We start from the raw sequence: 19263 nt of genomic DNA on the forward strand, positions 1-19263 counted from the left end.
CAGAGATGAAGAAGCAGAGATGTCCAGGCAGGCTAATCAGGGTCATGTGGGTGAGAAGCAGAAGGGTGGGGCTGAGAAGTCTTCTGGGTCTTTTCAGTCTCCCTAAAAAAAGAAAGATAAGCGTGTCTTTGACATTTCCTTTTGCAATAATAATACTTGGAAATGGGAGTAATAGGTGTAGATGGCCTGGGGAACTAAGAAACAGGAAGTGGCAGAAAAACTCAGAGAAAATTTTCTCATATTTTATAGTCACCATTAAGCCGCTGTTATATGGAAGGATGCTTAGGTAAAATAATTGCTAGCTCATGGGAGGAACATTTATATTTCAATTGTGTGCATTTAAGAAACACTTTGCATATCTTTGCAAGCCTTCCTGTCATGGTCTTGAATATGAATGAGAGGAGGAGATAAAGCCCCCACCCCCCAAGAAAAGGCCTCAGATGGGCACATCAGTGTGGAAAACCTCTGGCCTGACCTTTGTGCCTACCGGGTAGAAGTCCAAGGCTGGGTTTATCTGTTTTCTCACTGAGAACTGGGTTTTTCAAGTCCTCCTCTGAGATCTACCGGTGCCTATATCAGAATGAGGCTGATCATTTCCCAGCATAATTGGTTTGTGCCGTCCCCATGCAACATAAAGGTTATTGACCTCTAATCAGTCACTTCATATTTTTCAGATGCACTAATTAGGTTAATATATGCCACAGTCCTAGAAAGAAAGAAAAAAAAAATTAGTTTTCAGCAAATTCATTCATAGGATCTTGAGGATTCTGCCTTCTGGTAGAACAAAAATGAACTTTCTTCTTTCAAGTGAAGCTATGAACTAATACTATTGACCCCAAGATTTTGCAATACTTCATACTTTTACACCCGTAGCAGAAAAGATAGGCATTCTTATCCTCAATTTTATGCAGGGACTGCTTGCTGATGGAGGGTTAATGTAGCCGACATTCATCCAGCGCCTTGGTGGTTAAATGAGAAGCAATGTCGCTCCACTAGATGGCGCTGTCCACTAAGCTAGCGGCTCAGGGGCGCACTGCCCGCTGTTCAGAGTTGTTTTTTTTCAGTACAGGAGTTGGAAAGAGTTCTTTTCCCTTAATTAACTAAAAGAAGAAAACCTCATTTTATGTTCTCGGGTATTTCTTAACTTCTCTCTCTACTCAACTATAATTTAGTGTGGTTAGTATCAAGATGTAGATCCAAACACTGCCTCCCTAAAATAGCTGCGATTTATACAGGACAGGTGTTTTCAAGGCAGTGTTTATACATTTCTGAAGACTGAATCGATTTTTTAAAAACTTTGATTTACATCATTAGAACTGAGATGGGTATCAGGAAAAGAAATCTGGCATCCCAGACAAATATGGACTTAGAGAACAAGAATATAAGAATAAGCAATTAAAATTATACTGCAGAATCATTCCATTTAATTAAGGTTTGGTAACAACTCAGAATAAGTCTCAAAGAGAAATAATTGTGTTGAAATCTCACTTGTTCTGATTTGCACATGACCAAGGACCAGTATAATAGCATTTGTAATTCTTGCTTCTTCTGTTTGGTTAATATACTCTTTCTATTCCAAATAGCCTTTTTAAAAATACAAACTGTAAAATTTATAAATATAAACAAATATTTGCCATGTGCTTGGGTATAGGCTTGGTATTACACTGCTTTTATCTCTTTGTTGATAGTTTGCATGATAAATACTCTGTCCTGGTTATAGTGTAGACACTTAAAAAAATTCCCTTATATTTCTTATCAAATGGATATTAATTTTTTTAAGATTTATTTATTTATGCATACAAGAGCTGGGGTACAAGCCAGATGTGTGTGGGGGTTAAGAGGATTCACCAGAAACAGAGTGGGGAGCAGAACAGGTAGACTGACTGAAATACACTGCTGAGGGAAACAGCAGGTGAGACAGGAGAGGTCTGCTGCACCATGTGGGTAGATCCCTGGCTAAGGCAGGGAGCGAACTTGTGCTGTGCTGCAGTGGCTGTGAAATAACCCCTTGTGCACCAGGGAGGCACCTAAATGGCTTTTTTATTTTTTAAAGATTCATTTTATTTATTTATACAAGCACTGGGTACAGTCAGAAGCACGGGAGGGTGAGAGAATTCACCAGAGCCAGAGCAGGGAACAGAACAGGCAGACTGATGAAATACACTGCTGAGAGGAGCTGCGGGCACAGCAGGAGAGGTGAGTGGGGCCAGGGGCCAGGGATGGAACCAGCGCTGCAGAGGCTGCGTGACAGCTTCGCAGCCCAATGCTCAATCGCTGCACCACCAAGGGAGGCCCTAAATGGCTATTTTTTAAAACAGTTTTAGGTTTACAGAAAAATTGTGCAGAAAGTACAGAGAATCTCCACATCCCCGCTTCACCTCATTTTCCCCTATTGTTAACATCTTGCACTGTGTGCTATATTTATTGCTATTAAGGAAGTAATATTGACACACATGGTTTTAACTATGTTCATAGTTTAATTGGGGCTTGCGCTTTGTTTTGAACAGTTCTAAAGGTTTTCACAAATCTAGTGTCAGGGTCACCATTTTATTTTTTTTTAATTTCTTTTAAAGATTTATTTATTTATGCATACAAGAGCTGGGGTACAGGCACAGGTGTGTGGGGTGAGAGGATCCACCAGAGACAGAGTGGGGAACAGAACAGGCAGACTAACTGAAGTACACTGCTGAGGGGAGCAGCGGGCGAGTCAGGAGAGGTCTGCTGCACCATGTGTGTTGCTTCCTGGCCTTCGGGGGGATTGAATTCATGCTGCAGAGGCTGTGGATAGCTTCACAGTTTGCGCCTTAACCCCTTGCATAACCAGGGAGGCGCAGAACACCATTTTAGATTCATACGATGTAGTTTCATTGCCCTAAAGCTTCCCTGTGCTACAACTATTCATTCCTTTTTGCCTCTGCCCCAAATCCTGGCAACCACCACTTTTTTTGGTTGTTTGTTTATATTTTGTCTTTTCCAGAATGTCATATAATTGTATTGGAAGAGTAATTAAAATTTTCAAACTAAATTTTAATAACATGCATTTAATATTCCTCCATGTCTTTTTGTGACAGCTCATTTTATTAAAAAATCACTGAATAATATTCAGTTGCATGGATGTACCATAGTTTGTTTATTCATTCACCAGTGAATGATATCTTGGTGGCTTCCAATTTTTGACAACTATGAAGAAAGCTACAGCAACCCTCTGTGTACTTTTTTAGGTGAATATAAGTTTTTGACTCTTGCTAAATGCTTAGGAGGATGGTTGCTGGATCTTATGGTAAAGGTATATTTTACTTTCTAAGAAATTGCTAAATTGTCTTCCAAAGTGACAGTACCACTTTGCACTCCCACCAGTAATTAAGGAGAGTTCCTGATGCTCCACGTCCTTAGCAGCATTTGGTTTTGTCAGTATTTCATTTTTTTTAAAAAGATTTATTCATCTCTGCATACAAGAGCTGGGGCACAGGCCAGAGGTGTGTGTGTGGGGGGGGGGAGTGGAGTGAGAGGATTCACCAGAGGCAGAGTGGGGAACAGAACAGGCAGACTGACCAAAGCACACTACTGAGGGGTGCAGCTGGCAAGCCAGGAGAGGTCTGCTGAGCCATGTGGTCTGCTCCCTGGCCAGCCGTAGATCAACTCATGCTGCAGTGGCTGCGGGCAGACTCACAGATTGAGTCTTAACCCGGTGCGCCACGAGGGAGACCCCAGTATTTCATATTTTAACTCTTCTAATAGAGGTGTAGTTGTAGCTCATTGTTTTAGTTTTTTAATTATATTTTTAAAGATTTAAGTATTTATGCATACAAGAGCTGGGGTACAGGCCAGAGGCGTGGGGGTGGGGGGAGGTGAGAAGATTCACCAGAGACAGAGTGGGGAAGAGAACAGTCAGATTGACCAAAGTACACTGCTGAGGGGAGTAGCAGGCGAGACAGGAGAGGTCTGCTGTGCCTTGTGGGTGCTCCCTGCTGGCCGGGAATCAAACTCATGCTGCAGTGGCTGCGGATAACTTCATAGGTGCATGTTAACCCTTGTGCCACCAGGCAGGCCCCTGTAGCTCATTGTTTTAATTTGCAGTTGGGCATCTTTTATATTTGTTTGCTATCTGCCATCTTCTTTGGTGAGGTATATGTACAGATCTTTTACCCATTTTTATTTGGATTGTTTTGTTTTTGTTATTTGCAGTTGAGCTTTAAGAGTTCTTTGTATATTTTGGATACATGTCTTTTTGTAAATATTCCCCCCCACCTGTGCTACAATAAGAAAGTAGATCTTTAAATCTCTTTCATTTAGCTTGTAAAGCCTATGTTAAAGTTATCTCCTGCTAAAAAGAAAAACTTGACTCTTCTCTGTCCTCTATGGCCTCTACAACTATAAGAATCCTCTGGATTTTAAGGCAGGCTCTGTTTCTAGACAGGGGGAGACAGTTTCCTTCTAAGCATCAATTTCCTCATATGTAAATACAAAGATGTTGGATTGGATTGTTTCTAAAATTGCACATAGTTTGAACGTTCTATGAGTCTATTTGATAACTGCAGATTCTCATAGGCACGGATTTTTTTCTGAAGCTGAGTTTCTCTACACGGATGTTGTATTATTAGAATTTTTTCTTTGTTTTTTTTTTTTTTTTTTAGTTCCCAAATATATTGATATCAGAAATAGAGAAGTCATTCTTGCTTGGAATAGGTATCATTCAACACTATCTTAAAGAGCATATCATTCTGTAAGGTAAACAGAAGATAATATTAGAATACTACACACGAACGCACACAAAAAATATAGTGAATAGAACCTGAGTTGGTAAGGGTGAAGGACAATTGAAACCTGTGGAGTAGTCAAAAATTGCATATTCTCATTAGGGAAACAGCCAGCCTGGAAGATGATACTTAACATTTAGTTTTAGAGAAGAGAAAAAAAAGGTTTGTTTCCTGCCCTTCACACCAGGGAAACAGGTTGAGTAGACACTCAGGAGGACCTGTGGAATCCTGGGGACAAGGCTGCCCTCCACTGTATACAGTCTTTTCCGATCTCAGTTGGTGTGGAGAGTGTTCCAGTATTTGAACTTTGCTTATCTTCAGAGCCTCTTTCCCATAACATCACTTTGTCTGGCTGGCAGCTGCTCCCAGACATCATCACCTAAAGCTCACCCACCTCCCCAACCCAAAGATAAATGGACATCACCCCAGAAGATAAATAGGTCTTATTTTTTTGCTAGAAATCCTAACTCACTTTATGTGTTTTTCCCCACACATTCCTCCCATGTATCAGACCCCTGTGCACAAATCATCAGGCTTACTCTTTTGTTAAATTTGGGGACATTTTCAGCCATTATTTCTTTAAAGGTTTTTTCACCCCCACAATCTTTTCTTCTGTAACATTAATGATGCAAATGTTAGATTTTTGTTACTGTTCCAGAGATCCCCGAGTCTCTCTTCATGGTTTCATGGTTTTTTCAATCTCTTTTCTCTTTGTTGTTCATATTGAATAATATCTATTGATCTATCTTCAAATTTATTCCCGCTTTCCCGTCTGCAGTCAATTTTTGAGCCTGTGTAATGAGAATTTTTTTACTGTGGTTTTTGTATTTCTCATTTCAACCTGTTTCGGTTATTTTTTATATATTCTCTTTCTTCACTGAGATTTTCTAGTGGTTGTTTCAAGAGGGTTCATAATAATACAGTGATGAAGGACCTAACTTGATAAGCTCTCCCATTCCCTTTATTTACCCTCTAGGTAAACTTTGTTTTCTTTCATTCCAAGGGAAAAAAGCATCACTAGGAAGTAACATGTGTATTGCTGTTTTGCAAGGATGGACATGCTGACCGTTGCCCACTCCCCCCGCCCCCCAACCACACTCCCTCCCTTGTAACTCTGGATAAATAGCCCTGCCCTCTGCCAAAGAGCAGGACAGTGCTTTCAGATGCTAGTCTGCTGCCCTCCTCAATTGGTCGACAGATTACTTTCTTGGGAGCCTCCTTGGTGGAATAAGGGGTTAAGCATCAGCACTATGAAAGCTACTGCTGCACAAGTTCAATCCCTGGCCAGGGAGCTACACACATGACACAGCAGACCTCTCCTGACTTGCCCGCTGCTCTCCTCAGCATTGTATTTCACTCAATCCACCTGTTCTGTTCCCCACTCTGTCTCTGGTGAATCCTCTCATCCCCCACACTTCTTGCCTGTACCCCAGCTCTTATATGCATAAATAAATGAATCTTAAAAAAATATTTTCCTTCTCAAACTTTGTTTCCCCTTATTGGCCAAGGGAGCCAAGACTGGACAGCATTCTAGAAATAATAATTGCTAGTTGAAGAGCTTTTATGATGTTTGCTTTAAAATCCTTACCAAAAAATTCTAGCATCCAATTTATCTCAGTGTTGGTGTCTATCCTTTGTCTTTTCTCACTCTGTGATTTTCCTAGAAGTTGGTGAGATGAGTGGTTTTTCAATTGCATGCATCCTGGGCACTTTGGGTGTTGGAAGACTCTGGAACCTATTTAATCTTTATTGTTTGTTTTGTCTAGGCAGCCTCTGTGTTTAGGTACAGTGAGCAGGTCCAGCTAGGGAGTGAATGTTTAGTTCCCTACGAAGGAAATGCTGATTCATACTCCTTTATTGCACATGAGTGGGATGTGTTGGGCTTCTTGTGTGACCTGTGGCATCTCCCTCCAGAAAGTGAAGCATCGACTTTACGTCCTTGCTGCTGCTCCTGCCATGGCCTGTAAACCAGTTGCCATGTGACTGCACCACCGCCATCATGTGGGGAATCTGAGGCCACCCCTTGTTCCCACTGTGTGTGGTCAAATGACCAACCACCTGCTTAGCTTCACTGAAACCACAGTAGAGGAGGGAATGTGGGAGATTTTTCCGCTGATGTTGGGCTGGAGTAGGGTGAGAACTGTCAAAAAGCCTTTCTGTTCTGTTAGCCTGATATTTTCTCTTTGGCTATAGAGAACAAGCTTTCCTTGGAACCCTGTGCCTTTTTCGGAGTTGTGGGTTTCCTCTAGCTGTCTCTCTGCGAAACATGGAAGACAGAAAAAAGACCCAGGGAGGTCACGACTGTGCTATTGCTCAAATACTTGAATTTTTTCTAGTTTTCAAATTCTTCCTGTGTTGCTTGTGTTATGTGATACCAGGGTCTTCTGCTGTCAGCTATTTCAATAGCCTTGCTAATTATTGATGTTAGTTATGGGTTAGCTTCAATTGGCTGATTTTACTCCACATTAGAGGGATATTACCTGGCTTCTATGATCAGATACCAGACATTGATTTTTTTTTTTCAAGGTGCTGGGTATTTTTGTTTTCTTATAAATATTTTTGAACTCTGTTTTAGCACACAGCTACATTATGTAGAAATAGTTTGATCCTGTGGGGTAGGGCTTTTTCAATTGATTAGGTAGAACTAGAACAGCAATTTGTCTAATGCTAGTCATCCCTGACTCGTGGAGCCAGTCCCGTCTAAATCTATATGTTGCCTCCTGAATTACCCTGTTTTCCAGTCTGGCAGATGAGAATAGTACTATTTCCAGTCCCACATGACTGCTGGGCAGTCTTCCCTCTAATCTCAGATGGTTCTTTCTCCAGATTCAGCTACTTTCCCCATATGAATCCTCACGTATTGAGTATGAGAGTCTTCAGAATTTTTCTCTGCACAACTTTCTCTTCTTTGTCACTCCGTCCTGTGGTCTCTATTTGCCTTGTTTTTACCCTCCCTCTAACGGTGTCTCTGAAGCTCAGTTTCTCCACAGAACTCCACCTGGTCTCCACCTCTCAGCGCTGCTTCCTGAACATGGAAGCTGAGACAGTCCTTCAGGCATTACTCTTCTCCATTGCTTGGGCTCCAATCTCCTGAAAATTGTTTATACATTCTTTCAAGGAGAAGGTAATAGGGTTCCTCTTGCTTCATCTTGGCTAAAAACAATAGCCCCAAGAGCATGTTTAAAAAGGGTAAAATTGCAAAAAGAAATTGCTGTTTGCAGTAGAGGTGTGACATGGAGGAAGTCCACACCCAGGGGACTTCTGAAGTATTCATGATAATCTTTAAGAAGAACTTTTCAGCAAGCAAGCAACCAAAGTATCTATTTCTTCCACACCTAGTCCCATCCTAGAATTAATAATTAATGCCTATATTGAGAGGACATCCCCCTTAACTTTATAGCAAAAGCAACTAACTGTCAATGTCTGGTCTTAGCGTTCTCCAAGGGCCTATGGAAACAAACCAACTCTTACTTCCACTAAATCTTACCTTTCTTTTCCGAGAACAAATCCAATTAATCCTGGAATCTTTATAAAGATAAACTCTCTTCCTCCTTCATACACTAAGCCCATGCATCCAACATTCGAAATGATTAACTTTACTTTCATGCATGCAATCAACATTAAAGTTACAGAGATGTTTAGTGACCAAAAATCTCTCACTGTACTGGTGGAGATAGGACTCTGAGCTTCAGAAAGAATTGATCAAAGCAGGTCAAAGTGCCAGCTACTGTAGAACCAAGGAAGGTATTACCCTCCATGGCACATTTCAGAAAAGTCAGGCTCATAGAAATCAAATGACTTACTCAGTGTTATATGACGTGGCAGAGCTGTCTCATTTGGGTTTAAAGTGTTTGTATTTTCATACTCCTAATCCTTTTTTGAAAATGAACTCCTGTTTTCTGATCCTTGAACCAGAAATCCTGTTACAGTAGCTCTGGTATAATTTCTAAGAATACAAGAAACTATCTTACTTACAATTCTGAAAAATGTAGCTCCACATTTTGATGTAGAAATCAAGATGTGGATATCACTCTCCTACTCTGAAACATAAATTAAGAACAAGGCTTATGTAGCCAAAGGAGAAATATAGGGGGAAGGGATCCTTTCCCAACATATATAAGGGATCAGGAAAAAAAAATTATAATAAATAAAAAACCAAAATTAACAGGCAACTATAAATCAGAGACATTCTGCAAGGGAGGAGGTAGGAAGAGAGATCAAAACAGGGGTGACAAATGAGAGGAGAAAGCATACATTGCACAAAAATGAGGAATGATTTAAAATACATATAAATAAAATAAATTTTTAAAAAAGAACAAGGTTTATGTAAGAAAGAAGAAAACCTCTTCTCCATTGCAACATTTCATGATTTCCTTCCAGGATCAACCCCTTAGTGCAGTCCAAGTAATATATGACCTTGACTCAGAAATAATGGTTTCGGGTGGTTCCTCATAAACACGTGTGGGCGTGGGGCATTTCTAGATCTTTGGGTACAGCTGGAGCACCTGGGCCCACCTCTCCTACATGACATCTCTAGAGTTGGCAGGTCTTGGAATACAGTGATGCTTTATAATTCTCATCAGCTATTGCTGGAGTTGGTGGAGCAAGGATGAAAGCAAACATTCCCAAAGAATTGCAGATTCTAATAAGGTGTCTCTGTTTGATAGATTTTTAAAAACATTGGCAGAAGATGAGAAAGCTCATTAATTAAACTGGCTCTGATTCCAGTTCTCTGATGTTTGAGCAGGGGAGGCTTCAGAACTTGCTTAAATCCACTGCAGCCACCACACTCAACGTTTACCCTGATTGGATATAATGCCATCAGAGCAAATGATGTGGAAAGGAAACAGCAAATAAATAATGTTTAAGTAAAATTCAAATTACTGGCATGGTTTCTTACCATTCATCTTTTTATTGCAGAATGCCAATTTTTTATGGCTTTTTTTTTTTTTTTTGGCTTACATTGGTTTACAGCATTGTGTGTGATTCATAGGCATAGGGCCACACCCCCACAGATGCCTGTCACCACACCATACCCACCATCTAGGCACCCTTAGCCCTCCCCCCAGTATGCTCCCACCACAGTTTCTCTCCTCCACCCCACAGCCCCTCTGGCAGTCTCAAAACCAGATCTATAGGATTTGCTATTAGTTAAATTTTGTCTGACCATTTGTTTTGTTTCTCTGCATTCCACACATAAGTGAAACTATACAGTATTTGTCTGTATCCTTCAGACTTATTTCACTTAGCACTAGTCTCTCCAGTTCTATCCGTGTTGTTGCCAATGGTAAGAAAAGATAGATTGATAGATAAACAGACAGACAGATAGATGTGTGGTATTCTATTGTGTGTATATTCCATATTGTCCTAATCCACTCTTCACCCCTTGATATTTTAGGTTGTTTCTCTAACTTGGCTATTGTAAATCGTGCTGCAATAGTTGTGCATAATTGCTTCAAATTAGTGTTTTTGCTTTCTTTAGGTAGATAGTTAGGAGTTGAATTGCTGGATCATATGATAGATCTATTTTTAATATTTTGAGAAATCGCCATACTGTTTTCTATAGGGGCTGAACCAGTCTATATGAAATTATCTGTTCATATCAGTTTATGTTTCCTCTGGTGTAAGGATTCAAAGGTTTTCCTATTTCCTTTGGCAGTCTCCCCCAAACCAAAATTCTTAAGGTAGTTTGTTAGAATTCTTATAACTAGGGCTTCCCTGGTTGTGCAAGGGGTTAAATCTCAGCACTATGAAGCTATCACAGCCACTACAGTATGAGGTTGATCCCCATCCAGGGAGATACCCACATGGCACAGCAGACCTCTCCTGTGTTGCCTGCTGCTCCCCTCAGCAGTGTATTTCAGTCAGTCTGCCTGTTCTGCTCTCCACTCTGTCTCTGGTGAACCTCTCACCCCCTCACCTTGGCCTGTACCCCAGCTCTTGCATGTATAAATAAATAAATCTCTAAAAAAAGAGAGTTCTTATAACTAGACTTATCTGCCATGGGACTAAATCATTGATTTTCTATATATCTGATTCCAGGTAATTCATATACTAGGAACTCAGGTAATGTTTGTGGGGGACACACAAGTCAGTGAAGAACAATTAATGTTCCCTTTTTTGGACTGACATGTTTGAGCCAGGAGGCCTATTCACAGTGCTCAGGGACACGCAGACCTCTGATGGCTCTGACAGAAACTATTCCATGGTACTCCCGAGTTTCATGTACCCGTTCTGAGAGGAGTATCAGTTTCTTAATTTTTTTTAACAATTTAAATTTCATTCATTAAATTAATGTAGACAACCATTTATGAAGTACAGTCATTTCATCTGCTCCCAATTTCCCTGATCAGAAGCAAATTGTTGAGACTCAGTTTTTCCTTCTGGACTTTAGCGATTTTTAGTTAATATGTATGACAAAGTACATTCTTTCATAATGGCCTCGTGAGATCTCCAACTCACATAATATTTTAGTGTGACATCAACACTTCTCCCATTGAGAGTACTGTTTCCCCTCTTTCAGTCAGAATGGGATGTGATTCTGCTGTCCATATGTAATTTATGGGACCAGGTCATATAAAATGAGTCGACTTCCCAAAACCTCCTGGGAGATTTGGAGCCCTTAGCTACCAAGTAAAAAGTCTGATGCTGCCACATTATAAAGAAATTCATATTCTATATTATGGGTGTTCCAGCCAACAATCTCAGCCAAGGCCCCAGCTAACTGGCAGAATCAAGTCCATATTTGATAATAAAATGATGGTTATTGTTTTGGTAACTGAAACATCCATGTATGTTACTATCTGTTGAGCCATCAATTTTAGAAGTTGTCTTACTAATTTTAGATGTATCTAATAGATAACAGATTTATCAAATTATACATATCAATATATAATTATCTAATTGGATATAATAATTATTGTAATCTATTGTTTCATTTTGTAGCACTTGGCAATTTACCTCTCTTATACAGCCAATTCCTTTGTTTCCTCTCTCCATTCTTTTGATATAATTTTCTGTTATGATATTTGGTTGAAATAGTGGTTATATTTGTATTCTTCTGCCTACAGTGTACTCTGTGCCTTTACTTTTTATCTTGTTAAAGTGATTAAGTTAGTAATTACCTTGATTATTGGTCTGCTTTGTTTCCTTTATACTAAATTGTTTCCCTCTCATTCCAAAAACTCCAATACAGTTTTCTATAAAGTCAATTATAAGAGGTAAACTACCAGTTTTAACTTTTTCTGGCATCATCTGTCCTGGAGACTTCTATTTTCTGTTTTCTGTTTCTCACTGGCTTTGTTCTCTAGACCTTGAGCTCAGTGGTCACCCTGGGACTTCTTTTGCTGTCATTTTTGAAAACGTCTTTAATTTTCCCTGGATTATTCCCTAGATTTCATATTTTCCTCTTATTTGGCTTAAGCCTTTGTTTTGTTGGAGCATCTCCTCTGATAGTAACACAGCAGAGGACCTACTAATTGGTGATGGTCCTGAGGGACCGCTCGACAATCAAGGTTGGAATAGTTAAGTGGATATTTTAAGGAACTTGTATATATAAAAATATATTTTTGAGAACTTTGACATTATAAAAAATCTATTTTTTAAAAGATTTATTTATGTATGCATGCAAGAACTGGGGTACAGGCCAGAGGTGTGGGGGGTGGTGACAGAGCAGGGAACAGAACAGGCAGATCTACTGAAATACACTGCTGAGGGGAGCAGCTGGTGAGACAGGAGACGTCTGCTGCATCATGTGGATTAGCTCCCTGGCTGGGGAGCGAACTTGTGCTGCAGTGGCTGCAATAACTTCATAGTGCTGAGACTGAACCCTTTGTGCCACATGGGAGGCCCCCCAAAGTCTAATTTCTTTACATCAAGTTTGCCTACATTTTAATGGAAATTTTTAGCTTCTGGAAAAAGCCATGAACTGCAATAACTGCACATCACCACTAGGTGTTTCTGGGAACAAGCTCAACTTGGATAAAACAGAATGACTGGCTCCTAAGAGTGAGCCTGCAATTATTACTACTTTCTAGACGAGGAGATTGAAAAGTACATAAACATATTTGTGAGACATGTGAGTAAAATAAAATTGGAGAAATTGGAACCCACAGACATCTGGCAGGAATGCAAAATAGGTTAGCTGCTGTGGAAAATGGTTTGTTAGTTCCTTAGAAAGTTAAACATAAAATTATCAGATGATCCTGCAATTTCATTCCTAGGTATATACTCCAAAGAATAGAAAACAGGTGTTCAAATAAACACTGTTCACAAATGTTCATAGCAGCACTTTTGACAAGAGTCAAAAATCAGAAATAACTCATTGATGAATGCCAGTAGATGGATGGATAAACTGTGATACAGCTGGAATGTTATTCAGCTATAAAAATAATAAAACACTGATACATACCAACAAACACTGAATACACATCACACTAATCTGAGTAAAAGAGGCCAGATAAAAAGTCGCATTTATATATGATTGCATTTATATGAAATATACAGAATTGGTTAATAGAGGCAGAAAGCAGATCAGTGACTGACAGAGGCTGGAGACAGAGGGAATGAGAAATAATTACTTAATGGGTATGGAGTTTTATTTGAGGGTGAGGAAAATATTTTGAAACTAGATAGATGTGATGATTGTATAACATTGTAAATGTATCACATGCCTCTGAATTTTCCACTTTTTTAAAAATATTTATTTATTTATGCATACAAGAGCTGGGGTACAGGCCAGATGTGGGGGCTGAGAGGATTCACCAGAGACAGAGTGGGGAACAGAACAGACAGACTGACTGAAACACTCTGCTGAGGGGAGCAGCGGGAGAGACAGGAGAGGTCTGCTGCACCATGTGGGTTGCTCCCTGGCCAGCAGGGGATGGAACTCATGCTGCAGAGACTTCAGATTGCTTCATAGTATGGTGCTTAACCCCTTGCGCCACCAGCAAGGCCCGAATTTTCCACTTTAAAATGGTTAATATTATATCATGTGAATTTCCCAAGCTTAATTTAAACAAGGGAACTAGGAAGAAGAGTAACTAATCCCTAAAAATTGATCCTTCATAGAGAATCATTATTTTCTGGATTGAGGGCTGGGAAAGTCCAGAAATACATTTGTGAGCATGCTTTTACATAATAAATGTTTTGGATACATCTGCAAAGATGAGTTTTGGCTAAGTCGTTGTTCCTGAATCATGCAAATGCAAATGCATTTTGTCTGATAATTTAGAAACTGCTGATAAAGTGAGATAGAATAGCAGAGAAAAAAAGAGATAGTTAAAAACACTGAAGTACATAGTAACATCCAGGGATTTCTACACCCAAGATAGTATCTGACAATGATTAAAAAAATAGTTATCGTTAAAAGCAAAATCAAAGGAGATGGGACAAGTGGCAGGTGAGTAAGAACCTCATCTTGAGGACCGCGGCTTGGCCATGTGGATGGCTCTGCCTGGCTGGGTGTGTAATGTGTGGGCATGAGTGTTGCTCTTCCAGAAACACAGAGTGAGCGAGCGCTTGACAAGGAGACAAACCCAGCCAGCAGCAGCCCTTATTAAGCTGTAGCCCTAGAGCCTCCCAGTTTTATTTTATTGTTTCTGGGATGAGAGTGCTATGAGTTCTTAGACAACTTTCTTTCCAAGCAATTAAGTCCCCCATCTCCCCATCTACCCATCGCTGAAGCCTCAGAAAGGAAGTAAATAAGAAGGGGAGGCAGCGCTTGGGTGGGGGCTTCCAGATTATTTATTACTTTAATAAATCCGGGCTCCTCCCAGCCCGCCTCAGACTCCTGGTCCTGTCAAACTGGAGAGGACAAACGATCGCTTAATTGTAGGGTTTGTGGGCCGAGGTGGGTGCCAAGCACAGTTTATTGTCCAGGAAAGGCTGTTAAGTAAGACGATGTGATAGTGCCCTGGCCAATACGCCATTAAACAGAAATTAAAAGCCAAAAACTTCCAAGTAGCAGCGCTGTAACTTGTGTTAACCTCTTAGCAGCGGAGTCAGCTGTGTTTGGAACTGAGGATACATGAAGAAGGTTTAGTCAGAAAAGCAGAAGGGGCTGGAGGAGTCTTGTCCATCCTGTGCCTGGAGGGCGTGGCTCTGCACCTGTGCCTTCTAGAAGCAGCTAGACCCCGGCAGAGCCTCCAGCCGGGCAACCTGCTCTCATCTGTCATTCGACTTGAGCTTGATCACATCCTTGCAATATATGAGGCACGTGACTATTGCTGCTCGGGAAGATGCCAGGGGCCTTGGGACGTGGTCAGGCCATGCTGGGCGTGCAGCGAGCGCCACCCCTTCTCTGCAGCCAGGCTCCCCTGGCACAGAAGCCCCTCACGCTCCAGATTTAGACTCCAGCTTGTTTCACTCAGGCAGCCTGACATTCTCTTATCGAACAATGTACAATTGCTCCCTTCTGTGTTTAAGAAGTAAAGTGACTGAAGAACTTTGGCTAATGGTCAGTCAGCTGATCACTGCCTTAATTGCATGACAAAGAAATCCACAGAGCAGTGTGAATAATAAGGGAATGGAAATTTCCACTGCACTTCACTTCCAGTTCTAACTCATTTTATCTTTGCCTATTACCTTCCCAATTTGCTCTTTTAACCTTGTCTCTTTAAATCCCTGCTTCTACCTGTTACTCCTTCTTGTTTGTGACTTTTCCGCTTCTAGGTCTCCACTGCCTCCTGGCCCTGTTCCTCCCAGCCTGTTCCAGATCCTTGTCTCTGATTCCTGTCTGGTAATTTGTTCATGCTTCTCCTCTCTACACTCAGTCTGTCCACCTTTTCAGTCCTTTCTTCCATTCTGACTTGTATAGACAGCTATATATCCTCAATACATATTAGTTATGTTGAATATATTAGCTAGCTTTTAATTAAAAATAGCAATTGTTGAACATTTTGTATTTCTCTAAAGGGAACAGCACTCAATCAAATTCCTTTTTTACGTAGTACTTGATTTATTTCCAAACCCCCCCCCCCAATGGGGTCAGTAATTCTCAAAAGTGATTTCTGGTCCCACTATTACTCTATTTGTAACCTACCCACAAAGATCTTTAGCAAATGAAAAAAAAAATAGATTCTCTATAAATTTTTAGTCTGTAAAGATTATCTGCTCAATCCTGTATTTCACAGATTGAAACTGAATTCTATTTTTCTTCTCCACTTTATAGCTGAGAGTCTCATTTCCCCTAATAATCCACTGGAGCAGTGTAGGGGGGTGACTTCCCTCATGGTGCAAGGCGTTAAGTTTCCCTGCTATAAAGCGATAGATCCCTGGCCAGGGAGCTGACCCACATGGCACAGCAGACCTCTCCTGTCTCGCCCACTATTCTCCTCAGCAGTGTATTTCAGTAGATCTGCCTGTTCTGTTCCTCCCCTCTGTCTCTGGTGAATCCTCTCACCCCCCACCCCACCATATCTCTAGCCTGTATCCCAGTTCTTGTATGCATAAATAAATAAATCTTTAAAAAAATAATCCATGGGAGCAGAGGTTTGAATAGTGACTCACTCATGATGATGTTGTTCTCTACTTATATCCCACCTTCATTAAAGAAGATTGTCCAAAACTGCATGATCTTCCCATGCCATTTTAGAACATTTTATAACAAATCCGCCCAAGGGTCATCTCATACATTGGACAAAGGTAATTTCAATTGGTTTAATATTTATTCTTTGAAGATATAGTACATATACACAATGGAATATTATTCAGCAATCAAAAAAGATAAACTCATATCATTTGCAGCAACATGGATAGAGCTGGAAGGGATCATGCTCAGCGAAATAAGCCAGAAAGAAAAAGAAAAATACTGATGGTCTGACTCATAGCAGGGATTTAGAAAACCCAAATAAGAGATCAGGAGAAAGACTAATTATAATAAAGTAAAAATCAAAATCAACAGGCAACTATAAACCAGAGACAAACTATGGGGCGGTGGAGGGGAGAAGGAAGTAGGATCAAAACAATGGTGATGGTAATTTCAAAAATATTTATTCTTTTATTAAGGCTCAGATTCTTTTTTTCTTTTTTTAAATGATGTACTGTTGTTTTACATCCTTGTTAGTATTTTGCAGTGGAGGATTTCTCCTCTCAGGTATGGCCACCAGAGCTCTCCCACCACTAAAGCACCCAACATTTCTCCACCAGAGTTGATTGTTTTCCCCCCACTCCTCATCCCTTCCTCCCGCCCCCCTCCTCCTCTGGATGCCTCAGTTCTATGGTCAGCTTTCAAGGTTTTTTTTTTTTTTTTTTTTAAAGATCTATTCATTTATAAATGAACTGGGGTATAGGCCAAAGGCCTGTGGAGGGTGAGAGGATTCATCAGAGACAGAGTGGGGAACAGAACAGGCAGACTGACTGAAATACACTGCAGAGGGGAGTGCAGCCGAGACAGGAGAGGTCTGCTGCGCTATGTGGGTATCTCCCTGGCTGACCGAGAATCGAACTTGCACTGCAGAGGCTGCGGACAGCTTCACAGTGCTGTGCTCAACCCACTGCACCACCGGGGAGGCCCCTCAAGGTTGGTTTTAATGTTTGTCTTTGTCCAACCCTTTATTTTGTTTCTCTATAGTCCATGTATAAGTGACACCATCCAGTATTTAGGGTTCAGATTCTTTTAATTTGGATGTTACATTGTGTGAGATTTGTATATGTTAAATGATTTTTATTGGGTAGGAAAAATAATCTCTAATAGATTTTACTAGTTTTTAATATAAATTTGCAACCTTACTATTTTTTATAATAAATTTTATTTTTATATTCCCCATACAATTGCAACCCCCTTATTTTGACCCCAATCCCTCCCCTCCCGCCCCTCAACCTTACTCTTTTTTAAAAACTTTTTTTATTAAGGTAACATCAGTTTGCATACATGTAAACCAATATACATAAATGCTTCAGAAATATAGGATTCCAGCTCTTTATGTGTTACTGTTCCACCCCACCATCCTTTCCCCCCTGACATCCCCTCCATGACTCCTTCAAATCAGCTTTACTCTCCGACTGGTTTTTTTATGAAGAGAGTTAAATATATCTTTGATTCTTCTCTCTACTCACATGACAGTTAACGTATTGAAAAATGTTCTGAAATCTTCAGATTTGTCTCAAGTGATACCACATGCAGAGACTTTGCCTCATTACTTCTGCAAAATCTGTCTTTCCTTTCACAGTTTTTGTAATTGATTTAAGTGAGTTAATACATACTTACCAAAAATGTAGCATTTTAGGGACAGAATCTATGTTGTATATTTCTAGACCCAATTCTTATCTATCAATGAAAACAGAGACAACCTCCTTAAATGTTTATTGGATTGGAGAGAATTGGACTGAATCTGTCTCAATTGTCTTTCGCCTTAGGCTGCTAACAATAGCTGCATGGGAAGAAAGCTTCAGCTCTCAGCATATGAAATTTTGGAGAGCTCCATTATTGTCTCTTGGGAATATTTACACTGGCTAATGTTTGCTCTTGAAGCTGTCCATCTCAGGCCCAATTTTGGAGCCTTTCCAGGAATCTCGAAGAAAACAGCAGAACATATCTGAGTCATCTTGCTTAATGCCACTAAAATGTCACCTGGGTTCCACCTCAGAGTGTTGGTGTAAAGCTAACAGCCTCATTCCTTCATCATCTAAGAGTTTTAGCCTCATCACACTAGGTGCTGCCTGGGAATTATAGAAAATGTAGCATTTCTGCCCTTCTTTTTTTTGTTTTCATATGTTGAAATTAATGTGTCATTGTGAAGATTCAAAACAGATGGGGAAAGGTCAAGGTTTCTTTGTTGCTAAGTGTGTTTCCATGGCTACAGCAATATGTGTGCATTATCAGAAAGCATCATTTGCTTGGCTGTGGTCGCTCATTAGAGGTGGAAGCCACCCCCCTTTGATGGTTCTGGGTGGTTTATTTCTGTTTTACTTTTCATCTTGCTCTGAGCACCAGAGTGATAGGTTGGAACACAAATAAACCTGGTATCTGTAGGTGGAGGATACCTACAACAGCTCCTCTCTCCCATATAAATAACCCAGACAGTTTAATTGCAACAGCTGAGCCCAGATTAAATAAGCTTTGAGTAAAATGAAGCAGTAGCCAAATATCCCCATATCGGGATTTTGCTTGTCTTAGGTGCTCAGCCTTCATATAACCCCTGCCCTTTCTGTTCTTCTATTTTCTGGCATTTTGTTGTCAGTCCCTAGGGAGTCCCATTTTATTCTGGGTTTCCTGGGAAACCATACCTCCCTACCTGTTGCTTTTGTCCTCTCTCAGGTGGTTTTCCTCTAAGGCATTTCTGAGATTGCAACAGGGAGGTGTTAGGGGGAGAACGTTGGGCTAGGCAATATTAGGACAAAGAGAACACACCTAGTTGACCCCTCAGGAGGTAGCTTCTGCTTAAAATACTTGGATACAGATGTAGGCAAATTAAGATTTAATTCAGGCAGAAACCAAGAGATTCTGAAGCAGGCGTAGCAGCCCTGGGCATCTTTGATGAATAGGGATGCTTGAAGTTGGATCCAT

The 19263-nt window shown here is 40.4% G+C and overlaps 1 protein-coding gene across 1 annotated transcript in view; it reads left to right on the forward strand.

Moving 5' to 3' along the window:
• The window catches only part of PIK3C3 (phosphatidylinositol 3-kinase catalytic subunit type 3), a gene marked incomplete at both ends in the record, with an annotated part of 164594 nt that extends 146298 nt beyond the window's left edge, over nt 1-18296 (forward strand). Inside the window, 2 exons of the mRNA XM_084252697.1 lie at nt 14751-14969; nt 18114-18296. Of these exons, the coding sequence (XP_084108823.1) occupies nt 14751-14969; nt 18114-18296 (402 nt within the window). The remainder of the gene's footprint in view (nt 1-14750; nt 14970-18113) is intronic.
• Nucleotides 18297-19263: the final 967 nt, after the last annotated feature.

Source organism: Talpa europaea (genome assembly GCF_964194135.1).
Source record: "Talpa europaea genome assembly, chromosome: 13".
NCBI lineage: Eukaryota > Metazoa > Chordata > Mammalia > Eulipotyphla > Talpidae > Talpa > Talpa europaea.